At 37.4% G+C, this 27,024-nt stretch overlaps 1 protein-coding gene across 2 annotated transcripts in view; it reads left to right on the top strand.

Moving 5' to 3' along the window:
• SYNE1 (spectrin repeat containing nuclear envelope protein 1) overlaps positions 1-27,024 on the top strand; it is a gene marked incomplete at its 5' end in the record, with an annotated part of 439,816 nt that overhangs the window by 173,069 nt on the left and 239,723 nt on the right. Inside the window, 15 exons of one of the 2 annotated variants that reach the window (XM_079147948.1) lie at positions 305-475; positions 1,535-1,675; positions 5,517-5,677; positions 7,588-7,738; positions 10,746-10,973; positions 11,425-11,523; positions 13,754-13,941; positions 14,281-14,404; positions 16,532-16,698; positions 18,596-18,749; positions 19,999-20,627; positions 22,586-22,765; positions 24,715-24,865; positions 25,280-25,438; positions 25,930-26,112. In XM_079147948.1, coding sequence (XP_079004074.1) covers positions 305-475; positions 1,535-1,675; positions 5,517-5,677; positions 7,588-7,738; positions 10,746-10,973; positions 11,425-11,523; positions 13,754-13,941; positions 14,281-14,404; positions 16,532-16,698; positions 18,596-18,749; positions 19,999-20,627; positions 22,586-22,765; positions 24,715-24,865; positions 25,280-25,438; positions 25,930-26,112 — 2,886 coding nt within the window. Of the gene's footprint in view, positions 1-304; positions 476-1,534; positions 1,676-5,516; positions 5,678-7,587; positions 7,739-10,745; positions 10,974-11,424; positions 11,524-13,753; positions 13,942-14,280; positions 15,019-16,531; positions 16,699-18,595; positions 18,750-19,998; positions 20,628-22,585; positions 22,766-24,714; positions 24,866-25,279; positions 25,439-25,929; positions 26,113-27,024 lie in introns of those variants that run through there. The other variant, XM_079147945.1, reaches the window with a different exon arrangement.

A 27,024-nucleotide genomic window follows, 5' to 3' on the forward strand; every position in this document is an offset into this window, starting at 1 on the left:
GTCAAATATGCTGCTTTGCCAATTTCATTCTGAAGTATTGCCCCAAATGTTAAATGTCCAAATTTACACACAATTTAAAGATGAAACCAAATTATTGATATAGTTTACCATTAATGACATAAAATATTTACGAGTAATGTCCCCCTTAGCTCGTCATTAAGTCCTCATTTTTACTGTTATCCCTGTTAAACTTAACTTTACAACAGGGCAGGTCCTACCTTTCTGTGTGGTGTGGGAGCTTATGGCCCCGCTTAGCTGCCTAGAGAATGAAATTTACATCCATCTTTTGAACAACTGCTTCCAGCAAAAGACGAAGATGATCTCAGCCAAGAAGAGGGACCTACAGCAGCAGATGGCACAGGCGCAGCAGGGAGCAGGCGGGCTGGCTGGCCCTGGCCAGGAGGAGCTGCGGAAGCTGGAGAGCACCCTGGCCAGCGTGGAGCAGGGCAGGGAGAGGCAGGAACGCCGCATCCAGGTAGGGCTGGTCATTTGGGGCCATTTTGGTAGAGACCTAAGTTGAGCTGACTTCCAGTTACTTCTCCTATTAGCAATAGCAAGCCTTTGCCTCTGCCTCTGATCCTTTGACATCTGTTAAATACTCCACATGAATTGCCTCTTTCAATCATCAGCTCAGCCTGAAGTCAACACACTTTGCAAGTGTGGACAAGTTTGACAGTTCAGTGGATGAATGAAAATGTGGCATTTTCCTAAGAAGAATTTGGGGATTTGGCCGCATGTCACATAGCAGGGATCAGTGATGAGCCAGGGCTTGATCCACACTTGTCTGAATCCAACATCTGATCATATATTTCACTCTTTCAGGCAGTTCAGCACCTCTATGCTTTATAGTGATGTCAACAGTTTCTTTTAAAAACAGTTTGAGGTTGCCACCTGCTCACTCTCTCTCTCTCTCTCTCTCTCTCTCTCTCTCTCTTTCTCTCTCTCTCTCTCTCTCTCCCCACTCCAGCCTCCATCCTTCCTTTCTTGAGAGATTGAAAAGCCTTTTTTTCTTAGTCACTCATCCACATTTAAAGCCACACTGCTAATGGATAGGTTGTCACAACTCATGGGAAACTCAGAAACCATCTAGTCTGAGTGCCCTGTTCAGATGGAAGACCCTGAGGCCAAGAAAGGAAATTCTTATAGAGAAGACTAGGATTCTCTTTTTTTGCACATGGTACTGGGGACAGAACCCAGGGACACTCTACCATTGAGCTTCATCCTTTTTATTTTTTATTTTGAGACAGGGTCTTGCTAAATTCTCAGACTGGCCTAGAACTTGCCTTCTCCTGCCTCAGCCTCCCAGGTAGCTCGGATTACAGGTGTACCTCCACACTGGGTTTGGAATCATCTTTACTCAATGAGAGTGCATGAAATTTTAACTGAGAATTTACTGAAAGTTGACAGTATAGTAACTGAATGAAAATATGTCAATGCTTTTCAATATACTTCGGCAACTTATACATATATATATATATATATATATATATATATATATATATATTTTTTTTTTTTTTTTTTTTTCAAATTTAAGGTCACCTTAAGAAAATGGGAGAGATTTGAGACAAACAAAGAGACAGTGGTCAGATACCTTTTTCAAACTGGTTCCAACCATGAACGCTTCCTGAGTTTTAGCAGTTTGGAAAGCTTGTCTTCAGAACTGGAACAGACAAAGGTATATCAATAGGACCATATGGTTACTTGGTTCTCATTATTCAGATGAAAATACTATTTCTCCTCTATTATTTCTGTTAATTATTATTATTTGATCAATACTTGTTATTTATTGATGACATACTCTTTGACATACTGGGAAATGAAAACATAAGTAGTATTTAAACCTCGAGAACTAGATGAATATTTTCATGCAAGTGAAAAATGCCTAATTCACTAATGGATATGGATATTTTTTAAACTATTGAGGCAATGATATTTGAATCTGAAACAGGAAGAGCAAAGGAACTTAGAAAAGCTGAGTTTGGAGCAAAGAACAGACAGAAATTCCTAGGAAGGGGAATGGCATGAGGTATCAGTGTGCTAGACCCCAGAATCTTGTATTGTAAAGTAGACTAAAGCCAAGAGAATTTGTAAAGCAAAACTGGGCAATATCACAGTCTCAGAAAAGTTAAAACTTTTTTCTCTAGTCAACATGGAGCTGGAGCCATTGAAGATTTTTAAGACGAAGTCACACAGCCAGATTTGTGCTTTAGGGAGATGAATTTCTAAGCAGATGAAGAAAATTGATTGAAAGGGCAAAAGACCAGGGTCAAGGGATTCAGTTAGAAAGTTACTATATATGGGTACATGGGAGTTAGGATGGGAATACAGGTGGCAGGGTGGCAATAAATGCATGGGGACAGGGACACAAGATGAGGTGAAGTTGACACCAAGGTAGAGAAACTAACTGGATAGATAAGGGAAAGAATATGAAGTACAAGGTTTTGAGCCTGACCAGATGACGAGAGCAAGTGGAGGGAGTGGGAGAATGGATGTTAGTGGGACAAGATCCAGCTCAGTTTTGGACACAGAGAGTTTGATATTTCAGCTGGGTATCAAAGAGAGAGCAGTTAGGAGTGTACGTGGTGTGTTCAATGTGGAAGCACATACACCTTGGGTACTCACAGCAGGTCAATACATTCGCATGAAGTATTTAGAGGAGTTATTCATGCTTTTTTGGTTGCTTTTGTGCCAAGTTGAGGTTTATAGAAAGATTGGATTAAGTCTTCTCATTCAAGGTGGTCACCATTTCCCCCGAATATGTGAGCTTTACCCCTAAAGACACCTCACTCTTGAGATATCCATAGTCTTCCTTGAATGTGCAAAATAAATATTTTTCTATGTCTTTGGAAGGAAGGAAGTCTCATAGTGCTAATTTTTTGTGATTTCTCCTTATTATTAATGTATTAAGATGTGTGAAATTTTATAAGGTCACAGACTCAATTCTTTAGTTTTTATTAGACATTTAAAGAGAACATTGTTTTAATTTTATTTTTAAATTTCAATTACTTTATGTATCTTAATGATATAGTAGATGTCTTTTATAAATACAAATATGCTTACTAGATTGATTTTCCTAGGTGTTTCCCTCTGGGGTTTCTTAAATCCACTTCTGTGACTTCATTTGCATCAATCCTTTTGGATCAGTTACAATGGCTAAAGAGGGGAACACACACCATCTTTTTAGCCTTCTTAGGAAAATTCTCCTTAGTCCATGGTCTTCCACACTTTTGGATTGATTTAATAATATGCAGTAATGTTTATTAAGTCTCTACTATGTGCCGGTCTAATCACTTGATGGTTCTTAAAACATTCCTGACAAAAAGGTGTCATTATTAATCCTCTTGTATAAACAAAGATACCTAAGGCACAAAGTTGCCCAGGACCTCTGGATCACCAAGGGATGACACTGGGATTCAAACCCAAAAGATCTCTATCCAAAGCCTGTACTCTAAGGCACTATGTTACATTTCCTTTCAAAATTCGAGTGGCTTCTCTAAGTGTTTTGCCCCCTGGCATGGGAGCATGTGTCACCTGGGATAACTTCTCCTCTCCGTCTGTGCTCACTTTGCCACTGATACCGCCACCTGTATTCTAGGTGACAGCCCTGGAGTGGCTGTGCCCTCTGTTCCCCAGTGTACTGAAGGGTGTCCACAGCAAGGTCAGGTTGAATCTTCATAACAAGGCATGGCTTTACTGGTGAGGAAATGAAAATTCAGAGTTTTACAGGAGTTGGGTCACTCAGCTAGTGAAGGGCAGAACCTGGCTTCAACTCCACGTCTCTCTGATGGGAGTCTCTTCTTTCCTGTTACTTCCCACAACCACTCCTGTGTCTCCTGTAGGACTCAGTGATGAGGCTTACAGTGCTATTCAATTTTTGCTTAACATTTTTCTTATCAATGTCATTCTGCTCTTTGAATTCTCTTCATTGTGTCTTCCCATACATAGCTTGCACAAAACACTTTAAGAACAAAATAAGCATTTTCAAATATTACTTTCCCTGGTTCTTTCAGGGTGAGCAGACACTATTTTGTACTTCTGATTATTTTCATGGGAATCAGAGATTATGCTGAGATTTCCAGTCTTCACAATTGACTCTAAAATGACTGTGAGTTCACAGATAGTAATAGTGGGTTCTTTTAAACACAGAATTTAATGTTATGACATTAGCAAATATCATACTTTAGGATACTATAAACCTCTATACTATAAGGAAGCTGTGCTTAAGCTCAATTGTATTCTCTTGAACTGCAGGCTATTTCTGTAAAGTGACATTGACATTTCTGTGAGGACAATACATCTTTTAAATAGGAAGCTTTAATAGTATTTTGTAGTAACTATCTTTTTTTTCACATTTTTTATTGGTGCATTATGGTTGTACATAATGTGGGATTTGATGTGTCATAACTCTCTTATATAACACTTTATAATAATTTTGGGTGAAAAAAATCTGACTTTTTACAAATACTTACATTGCATTTCTACATTACCTATTTAGGAAGGCAAGTTGATGATCAACATTATAAACCTCCTGTGAGATTTTCTTACATGAGAAGAAATAAGACACTAATTTTCTTCATTCAAGATTATCACTGGATTTACCTTTTCTAATCTAGTATTCAACATTGTTTACCTGACAAAATTCAGATAATATCTAAAGTTTACCAGTACCTCATGAATAGTAAATTAACTTTTGAATTAAAATAGCTCAGAATTGTTGAAAATCACTGGATAGAATTAATAAACCATTTTCTTCAATTTTATATGAAGGACATAAAAATGATAATTGGTATCTGTCAGAGTGTGAGGTACTTAAAAATGAATTTGATAATGGAATGCCGAGAGTCCCCTTTCAAGACAAGCACTATCATCTGCATTTGCATGAAAAAACAACTAGTGATTAACACATCTGGGATTCTAGCCCAGATTCCCATGGTACCTTCTTTCTATCACGTTGCATATGCATTGGAAAAAAAATAAGATTTAACAGCATTGAGATAAGATTATATCTCTTTTCAGGGAACTAGTAAACAAAACATTTCTGGACAGGAAAGATCAGATCACTGGTATTCTATGTTGACTGTGATATTCCTCAATTATATAAACAAATTATTATCTGTATGATTGAAGAACCAATCACCATTGATCATTTTGTGAATTGGCCTGTAACAAATTAACATATATATGGAAAAACTAATTATTATAAGGTAGCTCAGAATTCTAAACAATAAGTCAAAACAGGGAATCAGGGAGAAAAAATTTCTAAGAGGACTGCTGGGTAACTGTGAAGATAGAGCTGGTTATTTATATAAAAAAGAAAAAAAATTGTAAAGTGTCCAAATTGACCATATGAAAATCAGTTTTATTGTTAAGAACAACATAAATCTATTCATGTATGAATCCAACCAGCCAGCTGCCCATCTATTCTGGGGAAGACTATGCAGAATATGCAGTTTTCTTGAGGACAGAGTTAAAGAGTATAAAATGTGGACCTAACAGTTCTGATATCTTTCTCCTAGGAGTTTTCTAAGCGGACAGAAAGTATTGCAATCCAGGCTGAGAACCTGGTTAAGGAAGCTTCAGAAATACCACTGGGGCCCAAGAATAAGCAACTGCTTCGGCAACAGGCTGCGTCAATCAAAGAACAGGTCAAAAAACTAGAAGACACGCTTGAAGAAGAGTATGTGCCTCACCAGTCCTAAGCTTTCTTCTCTGAGATAAAGCCTAATGCAGTCTTCCCTGTATCTTGTATTCAAAACCGTCTTTTAAGATCTTGAAGTGTCTGTGCATTTCAGCATGAGTTGATCAGTGATTCACAGTTCAAAAGAAAGCATCCTCAACACAGGAACCAATATCTGTAACAGAACAAAAATATGTAAGGGATGTGGCATTTACATCTTAAACTAATTTGTTCACGAGAAAGCCATATCAATTCCATTCTGTGGCCTTTGTACACTGTAGAGAGAATCTAAAGAAATAACCAGTATTTTACTTTTTAAAAACTGTATTATTCTGCTGTCACCAGTTAGAGGGAAGGGGAGATCTAGGTCTAAACACATATCACATAGACCAAATGTCTCCAATTCAAAGCTCATGAACTTACTTATAGTGCCTCAGTATTCAAATTGTCACTGCTTGATATGCTATTTCAGAAATTACCTTTAAAACATTTAATGTGTCTTTATATGAAAAGAAAGAAATAACTGTTGGACCTATTATTATCCTGCTATCCATACAACATATTTTTAAAAGTTTGCAGGAGTAAACTTATGAAGATGTGTCCAATATTCCCCAAAATAATATGGCTAAACATTTCTGTGTAGTTTCAAATTAATGACACATAATCTATTATTCTTAAGAAATAGGACATCATTTCTAAGATGGATTTTAGAATATAAAAATTGTTTTTAATAATATCAGCACCTTGAAATTGACATTTTACATTTGCCTAAACTTTAGAAAATGATAAATATTTTATCTGAAACAAATTATAGCTTGAAATACTTTGAGGACTTTGTATTAAGTATCCTCCACCAAGTAATAGAAATAGTAAAACTTAGAGTTTATTAGAAAAGAAATGACTTCTATTAAGAATACCCATTTAAATCTTTATTTTATTTAAAATCTTATAACATAATTTGTATTTCCTATACTGCTAAGAGCATGAGGTATATCCAGGGTATAAATTTAAGATTGTAATACTATTTAATTTGACAATCGATGCCATTGTGTTTTGTTTTTGTTTTTGTTTTCTTCATATCTTCAAGTGCCTTTGGGTAAACAGGGATGTTATTTGATTTTTTTTTTTAACCCAAGGACTTATCAATTCAATGATATACTCTTGGTTTCCTAGTCTTTTTCTAATCTGAAAGCCATATTCACTTGGTTATATAGAGGTAGCTAATATAAACAGAATCTATAATTGAAATTCTGTTCCATATAATGCTTATGTAGTCTAAAGCAGGGTGCTCATGAGCAAAAGTTCATGAAAGTCTTTTAAAAGAGTTAGGACTGTAGAACATATATGAATAGCTAAAATCTTTATAGATTATTAATCAAAATTGTAGCTGTAATGAAGGCAGCAGTTCCTGCCTGGCAGCAGGGGTTCGGACCACAAGCTCTACTTTGACTCAGAGGATACATCCTGTAAGATCTTTTAGTATAAAGCATCGTGGGAGAATCTCTCCTTTACAAGCAAGAGGAACATGTCCTTGAAAACAGACTATCAAAACAATGATGCACACTGGGATCTATTTCAGCATAGTTTATTTTAAAAAGTCCTGGCAAGTACTGGTCACATGCAGAGTTTAATTAGATTATACCTGATTCGACCCCCTTGTACTCAGCAATATTTTGTTCAAAGCTCAATTGCATTTGTAACATAGTCTCAATGCTGCCTCCTTAAGAGCTCATTCTCAGAAGAGATAGGAAGACTTGAGACCTGGCTACTCAGATCAAGTGTATATTTTTTTCCTGCTCAAATATTTCCAACTTTGAAATAGTCACAAATGTCTTCACTACCTTTTCACCTGGTGTTGTTGTTCTCTGTTAAAATATTGCATTTTTTTTACTTAATTTGGTTAATTTTAGTATTAAAACCATGGAAATGGTGAAAAACAAGTGGGATCATTTTGGCAGTAATTTTGAGAACCTGTCCATCTGGATAACTGAGAAAGAGAAAGAACTCAATGCCTTGGAAACTTCATCATCTGCCATGGACATGCAGATCAATCAAATTAAGGTGACCTGCTCGGATGTTACATTAATAATCTATGTCTAGCTTTTAAGATCTCTTTCTTACATTTGTTTCCTCAAGCTATTTGGTCCCAAGACAAACTTTTCATTGCTATGTGACTCAATTAAAATTAAGTTCACACAAAATACCAAGCTTAAGAGACCTTGACTGACACTGGGTAACTCGTCATAGATGGAATTGTATATCAATATTGTCGGACTTATGCATTCAAAGTCAATATTGTGTGCAATATCATTAAAATATTTTTATGGTTACATTATTCTTTTTCTTGATTTTGAATTAACCCCCATGGAGTGCTCTCTTGATTCACTTATATAACATGAAATGTATCCATCATCTACAACTACTTTTTAAGAACCACTTGATTTTTAAAATTAGTAATTAGTGGCGTTTCCATTCACTGACCACAAGGGGGAGCGCAAAACACTACTTTCTGTAGGTGAAGCAATCAGACCTGAAGGGGGTCATGTTTTCCTTTATATCCAGGGGTGTGGATTGGAGAGGCTCTGTTACAGTAGCTCTGTAAGCTCCCATATAAATGTGTGGTTAGATTATCATCAAACACTTCACTCAGTTTAAGACAAATGAGCTGAAAAACTTGGACTTTGATTGCTCATTTATTGTTCTTTCTCTTATATAATTCCACATCACACAATTTAAAAATTCAAGCACTTTTTATCCCATTTTTTTTCTTTTTCTTTCTTTTTTTTATGGAATGGGAAAACCCTTTGCAGTTTCATTCTATTAAATATAGTAAAATAAATATCAAGGTGAGGAAACATTTCATACTGTGGCTCAGAACAAGTTATTACCATGTGCAAGGTGGGAGGGGGCTATGTCACCTAGCTAAGATCACAAGTGGGACAAATTACCCCTGCTCATCACTCATCTTTTGCAATCAAGCACACATGGAGTGGTGTGTCCACAGCTGGCTATGTCTTCTATGGTGCATTAGGAAAAATACGTGCCAACTCCTTTGTTCATCTTGAAAATCATACCTAAAAGTTATCACTTACTCATTTTTACTAAGTTTTAAGAGAAAGAGAATAGCACATTTAAGTAGTTTTTCCTAAAAAATTTCCCCTTTAAAAATTAACATAGGCTTTTTATTTATCTTTTCTTTAATTCATTTGTTGCTATTTTAAGTTATATTCAAGAATTTCTGAAATATATCAATAATCAGATATCATCATGTTATTCTCCAGGAAAAATTAAAATTACACATTTTATTTTTAAATACATAGTCACTTGTAGATTTTCTTACCATCAGATTAGAAATGTATTTTGATATGCCTAAAATGGCATTTTCAGAATGATCCAAAATATATTTTAAAATATCAGTATCAGGAAAAAATATTTGCTACAAATAAGCAAAGACAGGGTGGAAAGCACTGTCTATGCAATTTGATTGAATAGGCTCATATTCTATTTCCAAACAGAAGGCTATATTATAGGAAATAGGAAATATTAAATGTATGGTAAAATTTGTCATTTTTTATCACCTTAAAATAATCTTAGAATTAAAATTAATGAAGCATTTGTATTGCTGTGAAGACAAATGCTGTCAGCTGATTTTGTTCATTATTACATGCTGTTCCTAACTGATATTGATAAATGACAAGAACATATGCTGGATTCATCTTCCATCTTCCTCTCTTGGATGGAATTTTTATTTACTACAATATGATTGATTTCTATTTATGATTTTGCTGGTAATACATATTAGTCCAATAACTAAGAACTTTCTTAGTTCTTAACCAAGTAGTATTGTAAGCACCTAGAAGAATTATTAGTTCATAGTAGACACTCAACACATATTTGTTGAATTAAGTAATTTTTCTTAAAAAAATTCCTAGAAAGCAGCAAAAAGAAAGACCATATTAATGCTCAAATGTTTATAACTAGCTATACCGCTGTAGTCACACATATGAAAAATAAGATGAATAAATGGAGCCTACCTGACAATCTGATGTAATTTATTTCTGATTGCCTCACTTAGACAGAAATCACAAAATAATTTCCCCCCAGGATAGCAGTATTTTCCATTTAAGTTATTTGGAATTGAAACTTGACTTGAATTTTTGGGCATTATTTTTAGTGAATGAGTTGGCCCTTTTCCTCAAAGAAATAATTTTCATTTTCTTACACATGAATAAGCCCTATGTTTATGAGAGATATCTTTCCCTGGGCCCCATACACATTCTTAGTAGCCATCTGTACTTTCCATGCATTGGGTTACGTGTAAAAATGTCCTTTCTGCATGTAAAAATGTCCTTTCAAATTAAAATGACAGTATACAGTTTTTTCTCCAGAGTGAATGAGGAAAGCACTGGGTCTCACAGCAGCAGTGACAGAAGCCCAAGGAAATTGGCCGGAAGTCTTGGGCCCTAGTATAGCTTGTCTGACCCCTGAGGATGGGAGCTAAGTGTCCCAATGCATTCTACATTTGGAAAACATGGGCATACAGCATACAGGATAGATTAGAAAAGACTGGCTTTAAGTAGGAGTATAGTCAGAAAATCTTTGAGTTTGATAAACTATGAAATACTCTCAACTACATTTTAGAAAAATTAATTGAATATCAATATTAGTGTTCCTATGAGTTCCTAGAACACGTGTTTTCCCCAAATCAATTGATTTTAAGTGCTTGATCAATGGGTAAGCAGATACATCTTCGTGATACTGTAGGATTAGGAGATACTGTAAAAGGTGCAGGGACATCCTCTTGCTAATCTCACTGCAGATAGCAGCAGTTATTTCTCTTTATTCCTTATCCAGTGAATACTGCCACCATCAAGTCATGTCTTGCAGACATTGTGTGTATGTCCATCCTCCTCAAATAGTCGGGAGCATGGCGCTGGTTCATCTCTCCAACCATCCCATCTAAGCATGTTTAGATGTCAGTGAACGCAATTTTCCTAATAGTAGTTTTGTCATTTCAGGAAGGCAAGTTTATTCAGGTGGACTGTCATTTTCTTGTTTTAAATATCAGGTCACCATCCAGGAAATTGAGAGTAAGATCAGCAGCATTACAGAATTGGAAGAAGAAGCTCAGTCTTTTGCTCAGTTTATTACCACTGGAGAATCTGCTCGAATCAAAGCCAAGTTGACACAGATAAGAAGATACTGGGAAGAGCTCCGAGAGCAGGCACAGCACCTTGAAGGAACAGTCCTGGGGCACTTGTCTCAGCAGCAAAAGTTTGAGGACAATCTTCAAAGGGTAAGAATGCATGCATGCTAAAGTCACACATTTTGCAATGCATTTATAGAAAAATGCAATAAAGACTTCTTAAATGGTAATATGAAGAAAAAACAACTTTCCTGTTGTCTACCAAGTTGTCAGTGACAACTAAATTCATAATTATTTACAGGGTATCTTTTTAATAAACATACATGTACACACACAAACACACACACCTAAATGTATATATCGGTATAAGGACTCTATAAATGTCATTATACATTATGTTTATAGTCACTAAGGCTTAATTATTTTTCTTTCAAATAATGGTACGCATTGATTTTAGATTTTTAAAAATTCATTTGTCATTGTATTCGAAGTTATCCATAGGGAGTAGGTATGCTGCTTTATCAATAACTTTCTTTCTTTCTCAGCTGCTTTCTTGATGTGTATTTTTCCCACAATTTTTATATGTCACCAACTTTTTTAGATCCAGCAGTCTGTGTCCGAATTTGAAGACAAACTTAGTGAACCAATTAAAATATGTTCTTCAGCTACAGAAACATACAGAGTTCTCCAAGAACATATGGTAAGAGCATGCGTCGAGGCTTCTGCTTATTTATCCACTCTCAAATGTGATAACTCCAACTTGAAAATGGTAAATATTTTTAGAAGAGTTAAAATTGGAAAAATGTTTGTGTTAGTTGAAGAATGAAATATATTAAATGTATTCACTTTATGTAACACAAGAAATGTAAGTATGCCAATAAATTTTCATTAAAATATATATAAAATGAATATTTGTTTAAAATATATTTCTCTTTTACTAAAAACTTGTAAAGTTTCAGATAATAGCTTTAATAAACCCTTTACCTCTTGCCAGCATTATAGAAAATCAAGTATACAAGAAGAAACACGTGCACAGCAGATTTCACATTTTAATCTGTTACATTCAGGTGTGCAAAGAGTATGTCCTCACTGACCTGGTTCCAACAACTGGCATTTTAATCTGGTCCTTGCAGTGATCATTGTCAAATCTTTGACAAGGCTACAAACAGATGATTTGGGCAGGATCGGGGGAAAGAGCAAAAGAGGGAGACACTTGCACAAAGAAATGCTAAATTGAACCCTGTTAATAAATAAAATACAAATATCGCCAATACTGCATGTGCATGTGTGCATGTGTGTGTATAGTTATAGATAAAGAGGCTGCAGCAACAGAAAGCAATGATCGACAAGGCACATCTGGCAAGGGGAGTGGGATTTATATTGTTTGAATATTTATGGGAATGTATTTGTGTTACATAATTTTTTAAAAACTTTAAAAATGATGAAAGGAAAATCAAATGTAATGAAATTAGTATACTACTAAATTAGTAGAGTGCTAGAGAGGATACCATTCTATTTTTTGTAATACTTAGATTTCCCAGGGCAAAATGGTTTTCTTTGTCTTGATTTTCTAGTCTGTAAAGTGGGAGATAATGAAAGGACATACCACTTAGGGTTCTTAGGAGGATTAAATAAGTTAATAGCTGCAATGTGCATAGCATAGCATAGTACCAGTCACATTGAGGTGTCTTATTGTTATCACCATTGACTCCTGACATTCAGCCATAGCTTTTCTGTGTGTGTGTGTGTGTGTGTGTGTGTGTGTGTGTGTACACCATATACAGAGAGATCTAGAGCTGAATAACATATAAATACATATATGAATAAATATATATATATCTGAAATAAACACACACTTACATATGTATATGTATGTTGACAATTATCCATACATATGAATGTGTGTATGTATATTTATATACATATATATATATATATTTTTTTTTTTTTTACATGGAGTCTCACTATGTTGCCCAGGCTGATCTTGAACTTCTGGGCTCAAGCAATCCTCCTGCCTCAGCCTCCAGAGTAGCTGGGACTACAGGTTCACACACTATGCTTGATTTCTTTCCATGCATTTATTTGTTTTAATTGATAACATAGCATATTATATGGAGTGATTATAAATTATGAATTGAGTTTTAAAATACTGACATATTTAGCATAAAATAATTTTCACAAATGTTCTGAATTATCGAGGGAAAGTGGAAGTTATTCCAATCTACAGCAGCACATACTTACTGGAGAAAATCTCCTCCCACCTTTGACTTTGACATCCATGAAGTAACTTCTTCATTTGCACCATGTCTTGCTACAAATCCTGGCAAACATTTTTAGTATTATTGCCATTTGTGAAGACGGAGGGGAAATGTTTCATGATGACGGGCCTTAAAAAGGAAACCCGGGTCTTGACAGTGAGTCCATTACCTCTGACGCCCAGCAGTCCCCCATCCAAAATTTCACTTTCTCTGGTGTCAGTTACCTTTGGGTGACCACAGCCCAAACTATTCAATGGAAAATACCAGAAACAAATAGTTCAGTTTTTAAAACTTTTATTACAGTAGATTGTAATAGTTGTTTAATTAAAAAAAAAATCTATCTTTTATTTATTTGGACACAATACCTTTATTTTTTAATTTAATTTAATTTTTTTATGTGGTGCTAAGGACTGAATCCAGTACCTCACATGTGTGAGACAAGTGCTCTACCTCTGAGCTACCGCCCCAGCCCAGTTGTTTAATTTTGTTATTGCTAATTTCTTATTGTGTCTATTTTAAAAATTAAACTTTGCACAGTTATGTGTGCATAGGAAATAGCATAGCATAAGAAGGGTCTGGCTGTCTTCACGGTCTCAGGCATCTGCAGATCATCTCGGAACCGATCTCCTGAGAATTTGGGACACAGCCCTGTTCCTTCTGCACTCTCCCCAGGATCTCTGTCAGGCCCTGGAGTCCCTGAGCAGCACAGTGGCCGCCCTCTCAGCCAGTGCCCGGAAGGTGGTGCGCAGAGACTCCTGCCTGCAAGAAGCAGCAGCTCTGCAGCAGCGGTACGAGGGGGCACTAGGGAAGGCTAAGGAGAGACAGACTGCGCTGGAGGACCTTCTGGCCCACTGGCAGAGGTGAGTGTGTTCTCCTGAGTTACTGCCACTCTTAAATACGAAAGTCTTGATGAACTATCTTTTAAGTAATGAGGAATTGGCATCCCAGAGCTGAAAATACAGCACCTTCACAGGAAGGTGAAGGTCCGGGAATGAAGAGGATGTGTGTATATTTTTACCCATTACACAGGTTTAAGTGGTGCAGTCCACACACTACCCTTTGTCCTTCACACCCAGGGATATAAAGCCAGTCTGGCATTGTTTATAATGGTTCACATTGGACCCTCTGACCTCAGAAAGGTTTAGTTTCCTGGTGTGATGGTTTTAGATGAATTTATTCCTTTCCTCTGCTTTCTTTAGGCTAGAGAAAGAACTGTCATCCTTCTTGACCTGGTTAGAGCGATGTGAAGCTGTGGCTAGCTCCCCAGAAATGGGCATGTCTGCAGACAGAGTCAAAGTGGAAGGTGAACTTCAATTAATACAGGCAAGTTCAAGGAAGTGCACGGAAGGAAAATAAAGTACTGTTTGTCACAGTTGTGTTATTTTAAAATTAAATAAACAAGATAGGGGCTGGGGATAGAGCTCAGTGGTAGAATGCTTGCCTAGAATGCATGAGACCTGGGGTTCCATCCCCAGCACCACAAAAGAATAAACAAACAAAGAATAGAAATCTCTATCCCAAACTTCTGGCTTTGGTTTTGTGATCCATGGAGCATCATGTGACCTCGAGGTATATATCCTGAAAAGAAGAGGTCATCCCTGATCTGAGAGACAAAGTAATATCAAGTGGAACTCTGTGGTGACCCAGTTCCATGGTGCATGGGAAAATCCTGAGATGTAATGTCTTGGATGTAAATAAAATGGGTGTGTCAGGGGAGTTGTGAGAAAGATGACCAGAGAAGTCGATGGATGAGGTTGATTGACAGTAATAATCTCCAAAGCTGGGAGTAGGTACAATCTCTCTATTTTCATATTTACAAGAATTTTCAATAATAGAGAAGTGCTGAAATAATATAATGTTGAAAGAAATTAACAGTAATGATTATTTTCAAGCAACACAGAAAAATAATCAGTGATCATAGATATGGATAACAGGTAGAAAGACAAAAAATACTAGCTTATCACATAGTTGAAGCTAACTTTTGAAACATAAAAAAAGTCATTAGGCACTGTTGAAACTACTTAATGTTGAAGCTACTTAATGTTAATGGAGACTAATAATTTACTTGAAGTGATGCCGTCTATGCCCAAAATTCAATGGGCGAATTTCTTCTTAACAGAGATTTATTGTACTACAGATTTATATCCCAATTTTCTCCACCCCCTTTTATCACAGGTTTAGGATAGAGCTTGGTTCTCTTCATTTTTATAATTTCTTCTCTTAAAATTCCATCAAGGTATCTGTGGCATCCGAACCTATGGCCCGTCTTCAGGTCTTCTCACTCCTTTTGATGTTGAGGGTGCCATACTCCCATTCTCCTGCCTTTCCAGCTTATGAAACATGGATGCTCTGTGCTCATCTCCTGAATAGTCCCTTCTCAGAGATCTACAGTGGCAATCCTGAGCACAAAGGACAAACAGTTTGGTTCCTATCTTATAAGCACATATAAGATGGTCCAAGAGCTAAGTCACAGCCCCTCTCCTTAAAAATAGCAAAGCACAGAATCGAAGAAGTCCAGGTACATTGAACTGGATTCCTCTCCATTTTCATGGATAGTCTAAGTTCTGTTTGCTGTTTAGTGAGAGGGTTGAGAGGGGCTGTAGACCTCTGTCACTCCCTTGTCCACACGCTGTCCACTGACACATGTCCATGACACATCCATTCCCACCTCCTGGCCACCCTGGGCCTGTTCTTCTCTGTATACTACTCAGCATAAGTTCCCATTCTGCTGTGGGGCTTTCCCTGTCATTCAGAGGCTGGTTCTCCATCTTCTGATATCTGTAGCAATTTTGCTTGTGGAACACACAGGGCTCCTCTTGGAAGGGAAAGAAAGCATTTTGATAAGCATCTCCTATGTGCTGTCATTGTGCTACCCCTGCCATCTCACTTAACACCACTTTACGTTGTCCCTGTCTATATGAGTCTTTGTATCTTATCCCTTATTAAGTAGGAACCACAACTTTTATGCACATTCACAGCAACTAAGAGATTCATTGCTTAATTCAATTTTAAAAAGTTTTGTTGCATGCAAGTTAAATAAGAGCCCTTCAGTCCCACAACTTGGCCTAATGTAGTCTCAAAACAGAGAGGGACACCACGTTGCTGGTACCTAGAATTGCACCTGTTTTGGTTAGCTGTGCTTTGCTTCCCATCCATCATACTTTTTCTGATTCTTTCTGCATCCTCAGTTTCTTTGTCCTGTAGGAAATTCGCAGCTTCCAAATTTGCCTAACTTATAACCCAGACTCCAGAAAACTCATTTAGATTTCAGTAGCATTTAAAAAAATTTCAGTAGAGGTCAAGGGACCCCCTGCTCAGTCAAACAGTAATAACTGTCTTTGCCCCAATGACCTCCATTTTGCAAGAATGCAAAGCCTGGGGCAGTCACTGCCTGTTGCAGGGCCCTCCTGTCCCACCACACGAGGTCTGTAACATGCTCTGCTTTCCCAGGCGCTGCAGCATGAAGTGGTGTCTCAGGCCTCCTCCTACAGCAGTCTTTTGCAGTTGAAGGAATCGCTGTTCTCAGTAGCCTCCAAGGAGGATGTGAAAATGATCAGACTACATTTGGAGCAGTTGGATGAGAGGTGGAGAGACTTACCCCAGATCATCGGGAAGAGGTTGGTCCTAAAAAAGTGCTAATATTGTTCATTTATTTCAAATGGTGAGCATATAAATTCAAAAAGAAAAACTAATTTTCTATACTCTTATTTAAATCAGCACTTCAGAGGACTGTTACAGAATGAAAGAAAACTGTCATTTTAGAACTCAAGGTCCTCAAAATAAGCATTGCTGCCAAACCTCAATTCAAAAATTTAGTCTTACACACAATTGAAATAAACTAGTTGAAATATATTGAAGAGCAAAGGGTTGCTAGTGTTTATATTATTTGTTACCTGAGCTGTTTGCATAAGGAAAGGAAATGCTAATTAAAATTTGCCTCCTGTGATATTTCTCAGCCAGAAGCATTTTGTACACATCATTTCATTCCAGTATTGATCTAAAGAGAGAGTGAGGGAAACTGTCAATGTATTAAATGGAAGCAAAAATAGATTTAATCTTAATTAACTAGTTGTTTAGCAATTTTCATTTATCTTTCTAATTAAAATGAGAACAGATTTTTCTCTTTAAATTCATACTGATTACTGATGTGATGATGTGATCTTGGATAAGCACTTAACCTTTCTGAACATTTTTAAAAAATTATTCATTGGGCACATATTTATTTAGTTTCTGAAATGAGTAGCTCACCCTTCAATGTGCTGTGGATCACTCCACTTTCATAGAGCTTATATTTATTCCATTGCTTATTTATTTATTCAATCAATCAACAAGTGGTCATTGGGTACCTGCTGAATACCAGGCACTATAGCCAATACTAGAGCCATAGAAATAAGCAAGATCTCAGGTAATTACAGATTAATGTGGGGACAACAAGAAAACCAGTGAGAGAAGTGAGCACAGAGTATTCAAGGAACAAAAAGAGGGACATTTGAGTGGGTCCAGAAAGGCTCACAGAAGGAACTGAGGTCAACTCTTGAAAGATGAGAAATTCTCTTTATAACAGAGCAGGATCTGCCAGCTGTCTCTCAGAGGGAAAGTAAAGGACCTTTAAGTTAAGACAGCTAGGTGAAGGTATTTAGAATATGGTTTATTCCTCTAAGGATAATGTGTAGAAAGATTTGCAAGGATTAGAACATGAAAGTTAAAAAGTTGAGCTCTCTAACATGTACAATTAATATGTGTTAAAAATTTTAATAAAATTTTTAAATAGTAAAACATTGGTCTCTGGATACAAATCATTGTAATGAATCTTTGATTGCAATATTATTTTTGATACCAGTCTTGGATTCTGATCTCCAACACCTGTTAGCAGCCAGCAGGGACAGAGCACATAGAGGCAGCAAATGGCCCAAGGTTCTGAGGAGAAACAAGCAGGGATAGTGGGCAACAGAGAGGAGGTCAGAGGGAACACAGGTCAGAGCTGCATCAGATGAGGCCTGAGCAGCAGATTGCTTGGGGTCCCTTGCAGACCACAGTAAGAGTCTTGGGAGTTTACCTCCTAAGTGCAACAGGAAACTGCCCCGGTGTGGTATGGATGCATGACAGGGAATGTTCTGATCCCATGAATCCGTTTCTGACTAATCTAGAGAGTGACAGAAGGGAGGCAAAGGTATCAGGAAGGAGCTGCTGGAGGCCAGGCAAGAGACTCAGAGACTCAGACTGGTGAGCGTAGTGGAAAGAAGAAGAGCAAAGCATCAATACATCTGGTGAAGCAGGTGGGACCCAGTGAGCACAGGTCAGCTGTGGTGGTGAAGAAATAAGGAAATGACCATCAGGATGGGTGGTAGCAATGTTAACTGAGACAGAGAAATCATGAGCAAAGTAGGACTTTGGAAGAAGCAAATATCCAGAGGTCCAACATCATCGTGGGGTAAGCTGCATTCCCAAAACATGTCATGAACCCTTTCTGGTCACTAATGAAACACTTTGACTTTAACCCCTTCCTCCACATAGGGTTAATTTTCTTCAGTCCGTGGTTGCTGAACACCAGCAACTTGATGAGCTGCTGCTCTCTGTTTCTGTCTGGATCAAAGCGTTTCTCAGTGAATTGCAATCTACTTCAGAGATAAGCATCTTGGACCATCAAGTAGCTCTTACTCGGCAGAAGGTAAAGTGCATTCTGTTAAAATTGAAGAAAAATCTGTTCACAAGGAAGAGTTCTTGAATTACAAAGGGATATGACTTTTAAGAAAAAACGCATGGCAGCAATCCAACTTTTCATTCATATGAAAATGTTTTAATAATTGAGCATGTGGATCCTGCCAGTGTGTTATACAGATAAATAAGCAGATAAAACCCCTTCAAGATAGAATAGGGAACTACAATAAGAAACTGTTTCTTCATAGTGGAGCAAATTATTTCTAGCATAAAGTGCTAAGAATGTTCATTTTTATGATTTGAATTTGTTTTGTTCCTTTACTGAATATTAATACAAAATGCAATCCTTTAATGATAAAGTTGTTCTGAATTACCATTTAGCTTGACAATGTTTACGAATTCATGGCTTATTTCCCTTATGTATAAATTATGTGTTGTATCTATCCTGGTACCATTTTTGTTAAATCAGGTATTGATTTTCAAGCATTGAGAGAATGATATTTATACACTTAAGATGATATTTGATAATGAAATGTTTAGTATTTATTGGGTGTTTACTCTTTGCTGAGTTTTGCTGGTTGGACTGACAAAGGGAAGAGCACCCTTCTATCTTTGGGATAGGAGGTAGTTCTGCAACTTGGAAGAATGTTCCAAAGTCAAGCTTCTCCCTCCAAGGAGACTGGGAGAGAGAGGTGCTGCCTTCTGGGATGGCTTTATCTCAGAGGAGGGAAGTCCTGGAGAAAGACCATCCTGGGTTGTAAAACTGATCAGACTTTAAAAAGTTAATCTCAGTGGGACACAGAATGAATGTATGATTTGTAAGGCAAATGCTCTGAGAAAAGGCAAATACTCCAAGAAGAGATCCTGAGTTCCAGAAGACTGTCTCAATTTCATCTTCAGACGGGGGCAGTTGTAAGGTCATTGTAGTCATGATTAGAATAGACAGAATTTCCCCTGCATGGGAACCATGCTGAGATTGTTGGCAGTTTCCTGCTAGATTTTCAACATGGTTTCTTGTGAGCTAGTCCAATATCCTATACAGCGGACTCACGTGAAAAAAAAATATGTATTTTATATGAAATAGATAGATGAACAAAATGGGAAATTCATGAATGTTTCTAAAATATTCATTGTAGATGACCTTTAAATATTATTCTAATCATTGGCACATAAAGTCTATCTTAAATCACGAATCCTGCTCCTCTGTCTCATTGACTGTAGTGTACCTGAGGAGTCAACAACTCTCTCTTCCCTTCCAGGACCATGCAGCAGAAATAGAGAACAAAAAGGGAGAATTGCAGAGTCTGCAGGGTCACCTGGCGAAGCTTGGGTCTCTGGGCCGAGCTGAGGACCTCCATCTGCTCCAGGGCAAGGCGGAGGACTGCCTCCAACTCTTCGAGGAGGCCAGCCAGGTTGTGGAGAGGAGGCAGCTTGCCCTGTCCCAGTTAGCTGAGTTCTTGCAGACCCATGCCTCTCTGTCTGAGGTTCTCCACCAGCTGAGGCAAACAGTGGAAGCAACCAACAGCATGAATAAGAAGCAGACTGACTTGCTAGAAAAGGACCTCGGGGACACCATTCGGGATGTGAAAGCGTTGGAATCCACTGCCATTGGTCTCGATGGCCTTCTTACCAAAGCCCAGTACCATCTGAGAAGTGGGAGCGGGGAGCAAAGGACTTCCTGCAGAGCCACGGCTGATCAGCTCTGTGCAGAATTAGAGAGGATCCAGAACCTTCTGGGAACCAAGCAGAGTGAGGCAGATGCCCTCGCAGTGTTGAAAAAAGCATTCCAAAACCAGAGAGAGGAGCTGCTGAAGAACATCGAGGACATTGAAGAAAGGACGGACAAAGAACGCTTGAAAGAACCCACCCGCCAAGCTCTTCAGCAGAGGTACTTGGAATTTCGTGGAAGCCAGCTGTCCCTTCTGCTTTTTATTTGTTGTGGAGTGAACTTTTGTGCAAAGCCTTAATAGTGCCATCATTAGCAACTTTTTAAAGATTCTGAAGATAAAATTCATGATTAATTCAGTTGAGAAGTAACAAAGTTTCTGTGGCTTCCTTAAGAATTTTCCTAAGGGTAATATGTGAGCCTCTTTTGAGATCTTATCTACAGGAGAGATTATGAATTCTGTTATATATTTGTAAGACATTTTAGGAGAAGGGACTCATCTTCTGTAGAAAGAATAAAGACAGAGCCAAGTAGCTGTGTGAAAATGTCAGAGAATTCCTCCCTTGAGAGCTCACCAGTCCCTCCCTAAAGACTGCAGCCCACACATTGGCTGGCAGTAAGTGGCAGATGTCAGAGGGGAGAATCAGGGTGAAATAGCTCTTTCTCTCATAGAGAAGAGCTTAGGAAGGTGGTGAGGGACCATCTGAGATCTGTGTTCACTCATCAAAAGTGAAACCAGTCTGCTTGTGCGTCTGCCTAGAGGTATGGAGAAGGCAGAGACAGGGGTTCACGGCAGCTGGGGTTTTGTCAGATGAGATCAGTGCAGAACCAAAGGGGTCAAGGAAGTTCCCACTGTAAATCTGACGAGGTGGTTTTTTCCTAATGTTGTCTTAGCTTCTATCTTCTTTTTCCTTCTTCATAGAACCTTGTCCCCGTTCATATTCTTAGGCTACTTTTGGGCTCTTGGAGCCAAGGAAGAGTTGAAATGTATTCCAAGGTGCTCACAAGTGTTAAGAAATATGTCGTCCCAGCCAAGACCATTGGCATTTGACCCTTTTAAACCAAAATCAGAGAAGCCAGAGCATTAGTTAGGTGACAGTGGAGTTAATATCAGGGCTCCAGCTTGGAGTCCTGATTATACACTTTAATTGCAGTAAGCAATGTGACTAGTTTAACAATAAATTCATAAAAGGGAATGGGATCTGGGAGGGAAAATGAGCTTCCAGAGTAAAGAAAGAACAAGGTGCCTAGTGTTTCTCACACAGGAAATAGCACTGGACTTTCAGGGGGACCTGGCCTTCTCTGGTCAGCTCAGGCCAAACAGAAAGAAATCCTGAAGCTGTTGGAGAAGGATCAGACTGGCTTCAAATACTAATACACTATTAGTATCCCCAGCACATCAGGAATGTAGGAATGCTGAGACAGGGTAGTGCTGAACCGAGGGTCCTTAGACTCAGCCATCTTTAGGTTTCACTCTGCCACCTGGGGCAAATCTCTCTCTTGCAAGATGAAAATAATGACAACACCTGCCTGCAGCCACTCCCCTCTGGGTATCAAGGGGGATACAGCATACATACAGACCTTACACTCTACGGCACTATACCAGACACGAAGATGAGCCAGTAACTACCTCTGTGTGGTCACCTTTTACAAAAGCCTAAATGTTTTTAGGGACAAAGAAATATGATCATATTCTCATGGTATTTTTTTTTTTTTTGATCAAGGAGGTCATTTAAGTTTAAAAATAGATATTTTCTGTAGAACTCAGGAAAGCCAGCTTTGTTTTGAATGAAATAACTGTGACCCTTCAATGTTAATTATTCTCCCGGTTTGGAAGCATTTCTTTTGCATGACCTTGTAATGCATACTAAGTACCTTGACCACAGGTTAGCCTTAGCCTTTAAAGTCTCATACCATCAAAGCAAAATAGAAAAAGCAAGCATAATAGAAGATGAAAAGGAAATACATTGACCTTCAATGTTTTCTGAGATAGTGTCAGTCATAATGCAAATTTAACTTTAAAAGCATCTTTATCAGTTGATATACATTAATTTTCTTGCTGTGTTAAGTCTTTCCAGCTATCTAGATGCATGCTTTCTGAACACGTCATGTGCCTACAAAAGGAAAAATCAGTTCACTGTCTTAATAAATTAGTAGTGAAATCATGTTTTAACTTGCAGGTTGAGAGTGTTCAATCAGCTAGAAGATGAATTGAATTCTCATGAACATGAGCTATGCTGGCTGAAAGACAAAGCTAAGCAAATTGCCCAGAAAGATGTAGCTTTTGCACCTGAAGTCGACAGAGAGATAAACCGCTTAGAAGTCACCTGGGATGATACCAAAAAGCTCATTCATGAAAAGTGAGTAGAAATGTCCCAGTTTTATTTTCAATTCCTAATAATTTTGTGGCATTAGGTCATTACCTAGAGATTTGTGATGATAGGATTAAGAATTGAGTATATCTTCATAGGTATTCATGGCCCTTTAGTAACATTAAAAATTTTCTCCTGCAGAAATTTACTAAGGATGTTGTCTTGAGATAATTATATTCAGTATTTAATGCTTTAAGGTAGTTGAAAGGGTTGGCATTGCAGCTCAATGGTAGAGTCCCTAGCATGTGTGAAGCTCTGGGTTTGATTCTCAGCCCTGCAAATTAAAAGTAGCTATCAACAATGACAAAGTGCTTGGATGAGTATTCACCTCTGATTTTCTTTTTGTTTTGTGTTGTTCTACTTCTTTGTATTTGAGTTATAAAGAAATACAATAAAATTGACCCTTTTTCCTATACAACTCTGTGGATTTTGACAAACTCACACTGTTGTACAGTGTTCACAACCATCAAATTTCACAGTAACTGTTCTTCTACCTGAAAAAAATCTTTCATGTCTCATTGTAGTTGATCTCTCTCCCTTATGCCCATTCCCTGACAACCACTGGTCGGATTTCTGTATCTATAGTTTTGTCTTTTTCAAAATCACATATACCACCATGCGAGGCTCATTGTTTTAATACTAATGATATTGAGAAGGTTTTTATGTTAGTTCACACACACACTCACACACACACACACACACACACACACACACACACACCTATTCTTTATTAAAGTACCTGTTGGAATTGACCAATTATCAACAAATATATGAAAAATATTCAACAATCTAGCAATCAGGAAAACACAAGTCAAAACTACATTGAAATTTCATCTCACTCCAGTTAGAGTGAGAATTATCAAGAATATATATAATAATGTTGGTGAGGATGTGGGGAAAAAGGTATGCTCATACATTGCTGGTGGGACTGTAAACTAGTGCAACCACTCTGGAAAGCAGCATAGAGGTTCCCCCCAGAACTAGGAATAGAACCACCATATGACCCAGCTATCCTACTCCTCAGTTTATATCCAAAAAATCTAAAATCAGCATACTATAGGGACACAGCCACATCAATATTTATAGCAGCACAATTCACAATAGCCAAGCTATGGAGCCAACATAGGTGCCCTTCAATAGATAAATGGATAAAGAAAATAGTCACAAAGAAGAATGAATGAAATTATGGCATTTTTCCAGTAAATTTATGGAACTGGAGAACATCATGCTAAGTGAAATAAGCCAGACTTGGAAAGTCAAAGCTCTAGTGTTTTCTCTGATATGTGGAAGCTAGACCAAAGAGGATAAGAAAAGAAGGACAAGAATTCCATAAATATATAAGAGATATCAGTGGAGCAGAAGAAGGGAATTGAAGGGGAGAGGGAGAAAGGAGGGACTGGAAGAGGGAAGAAAGGTGCAGTGACTGACCAAATCTTCCTATGTGTATATACAAAAGTATCACAGTGAACCTCACCTTCATGCTCATGAGTATTTTAATTATTGAGCTGTGTTTCTTTTTGCTTTGTTTTTGTTTTGCATTTGCTTTTTTCTTGCCCCTAATGCATGCCCTTAGGAAGAAATTAAAACAGCATGAAAAATTTTAAAAAATCAAAACTTTGGGTGACTCATCTAAGTAAGTTGGAATTGTCAACAACACTTCCTACTGCTTGTTTATCATTGAGTTCACAACCCTCATTTTAATGCTGGTGGGGTTTCTTTATTCATGAAGTACATATTGGACATTATTAGATATTAGTATTAAGTAGAATTAACCAGCAGCATTATTTTGACCCCAGTGGGAGAAAATGTGATTTTCTCTTGGTTCCAGCATCCTCTGTGGATGCTTGCATATGGTAAAATACCAGGTCCAGTCCTAGGGATCCGTTACCCTTCCTAACGTGTGACACTAAATGATACATGTTCCTTCATCATTACAGCCAGGGTCAGTGCTGTGGCCTTATTGACTTGATGAGAGAGTATCAGAACTTAAAGTCAGCTGTGTCTCAGGTCCTGGAAAGTGCCAGCAGTGTCATTGTGACCAGAACTACCATAAAGGATCAAGAGGACCTTAAATGGGCTTTTTCTAAGGTAAAATTCAAAATGCATTTATTTGAGTAGATGAGTACCTTTGATTTTTACTCATAGAATGATTCTCTGAACAGTTCTTTTTGTCATTTATACAGATGTAGGTAATTGCTGCTGAGAGAGCAACTTTTTTTTCTAGGAATGCTTATATCCTAGGATTCTAGTAATTCAAGAAAGTAATAAATATTATATATGTGTGTGTGTGTGTATGTGTGTGTTGTATGTGTGTGTGTGTGTGTTTATATGTATATGTATATGTATGGAGAGGTGGGGGAGAGAGAGAGAGAGAGAAAGAGAGTTAAATAATACCACTAATTTCTTCTAAGGTCAACCATGAATTAAATTTCTTAGAGACAAATGGCTTTAAACTCTTATCACTGATAATTTTATTAATAAAGGAAACATTTATGTCCACAGCATGAATCTGCCAAGAATGAAATGAATTTTAAACAGAAAGAATTGGACAATTTTACCAGTAAAGGCAAACACTTGTTATCTGAACTGAAAAAAGTCCACAGTAGTGATTTTGCCTTGGTGAAAACAGACATGGAGAGCACCGTGGACAAGTGGTTGGACGTAAGACCTTTATTGTAGGAGCATTTAGCAATAACACCGTAAATACAAAAGTCTTTGGCGTCCACAAGTATTTCCTTACATTATAAATATGCTCAAATTTTTGTCCATTCCTGTTCCTCAGCATTATAAATAATAGTGCTTATTGCGTTACATTGAAAAATATGGTACTATAGATGAATCTCAGTCCTGTGAATTCAACCTCATAGTGAGTTAGTTATAGTTTTATAGATTTCAATAGACCTGTAGCCATTAGTATCCCAATTTACAAATGAAAGTCTAGTGTCTCAGAAATTCAAATTCTCCAAATGACAGAAACAATCTATGTATTGATTAGCATTTGCTTGAATCACATGTGCTAATTAGCTTAAAATAATTTTTGTTAAACTTTGTTGGTTAGAATATAATTTTCCAACTAAGAAAGCATTGGTGGGGGAAATGAGCCCTTCAAAGCCTCATACTATTAGTGACATGGCTTTTATTTTCTATCCTAGGTATCAGAAAAAATTGAAGAAAACATCGATAGGCTGAGGGTAAGCCTGTCCATTTGGGAGGATGTACTTTCAAGTAAAGATGAGATCGAGGGGTGGTCCAACAACTCTCTTCCGCAGCTGGCTGAAAATATCAGCAACCTGAACAACAGCCACAAAGCCGAAGGATTTCTCAAAGAATTTGAGGTAAACCCTCTATGCCTACTCATGGAACTCATTGTCTAGAATGTGAGAAAATTGAGTCTTTTTTCAGTTCACTCTTCTCAAAGAAACATAAGAGAATTATAAACAACTGTCTTCTGCTATATACTCAAAATTTGAATCAGCTCTGGGTAAGGTTTTTGTTGTTGTTGTTGTTGTTATTTGTTTTGTTTTGTATTTCTATCATTTCTTAGTCAGGGCCCTTACTTGAAGTATTAATAGAAAAACAAAAGTCCATAAAATGTATAATTTGCTGATTCTTCTGAGAATATGGCATCTTCCCATTTGAAACAGTTCCAAATTGGAAGTGTTTGTAATTGAGTAATATGTAGTACCTATTCTTTTTTATTGAAAAAAAAAAGTAAACTTGTTTACAACCTTCTTCCAATATGCTCTTATGATGTTTGGTGCTGATTCTCCTACTTCCTGTTTAGAAATGGAAGAAAATTGGAGATTCAGATGTTTCAGACTTCCATGTCAAGTCTTTGACCTTCTAAAGTTTTAATGACCAACTTATTTAAAATTCCTTTTATTCCCATTTATTGTATTCATTTAATCAATATTTATCAAATTCTTAATGAATGTCTCCTGTATATCAGGCACTGTTTTAGACACTGAAAAAAAATTTTTTTTGGTATCAGGGATTGAACTCAGGGGTACTCCACCACTGAGGCACATCCCAGCCCTTTTGTTTATTTTATTTAGAGACAGGGTCTCACTGAGTTGCTTAGCACATTGCTTTTGCTAAGGTTGGCTTTGAACTTGAGATCCTTCTACCTCAGCCTCCTGAGCCACTGGGATTACAGGTGTGCCACCGTGCCCTGCTAGACACTGAAAATTTAGTAGTAAACAAAGTTCCTATGTTCATGGAATTTGCATTATTTACATTATAACATA

Source organism: Sciurus vulgaris, assembly GCF_902686455.1.
Source record: "Sciurus vulgaris genome assembly, chromosome: 7".
Lineage (NCBI taxonomy): Eukaryota > Metazoa > Chordata > Mammalia > Rodentia > Sciuridae > Sciurus > Sciurus vulgaris.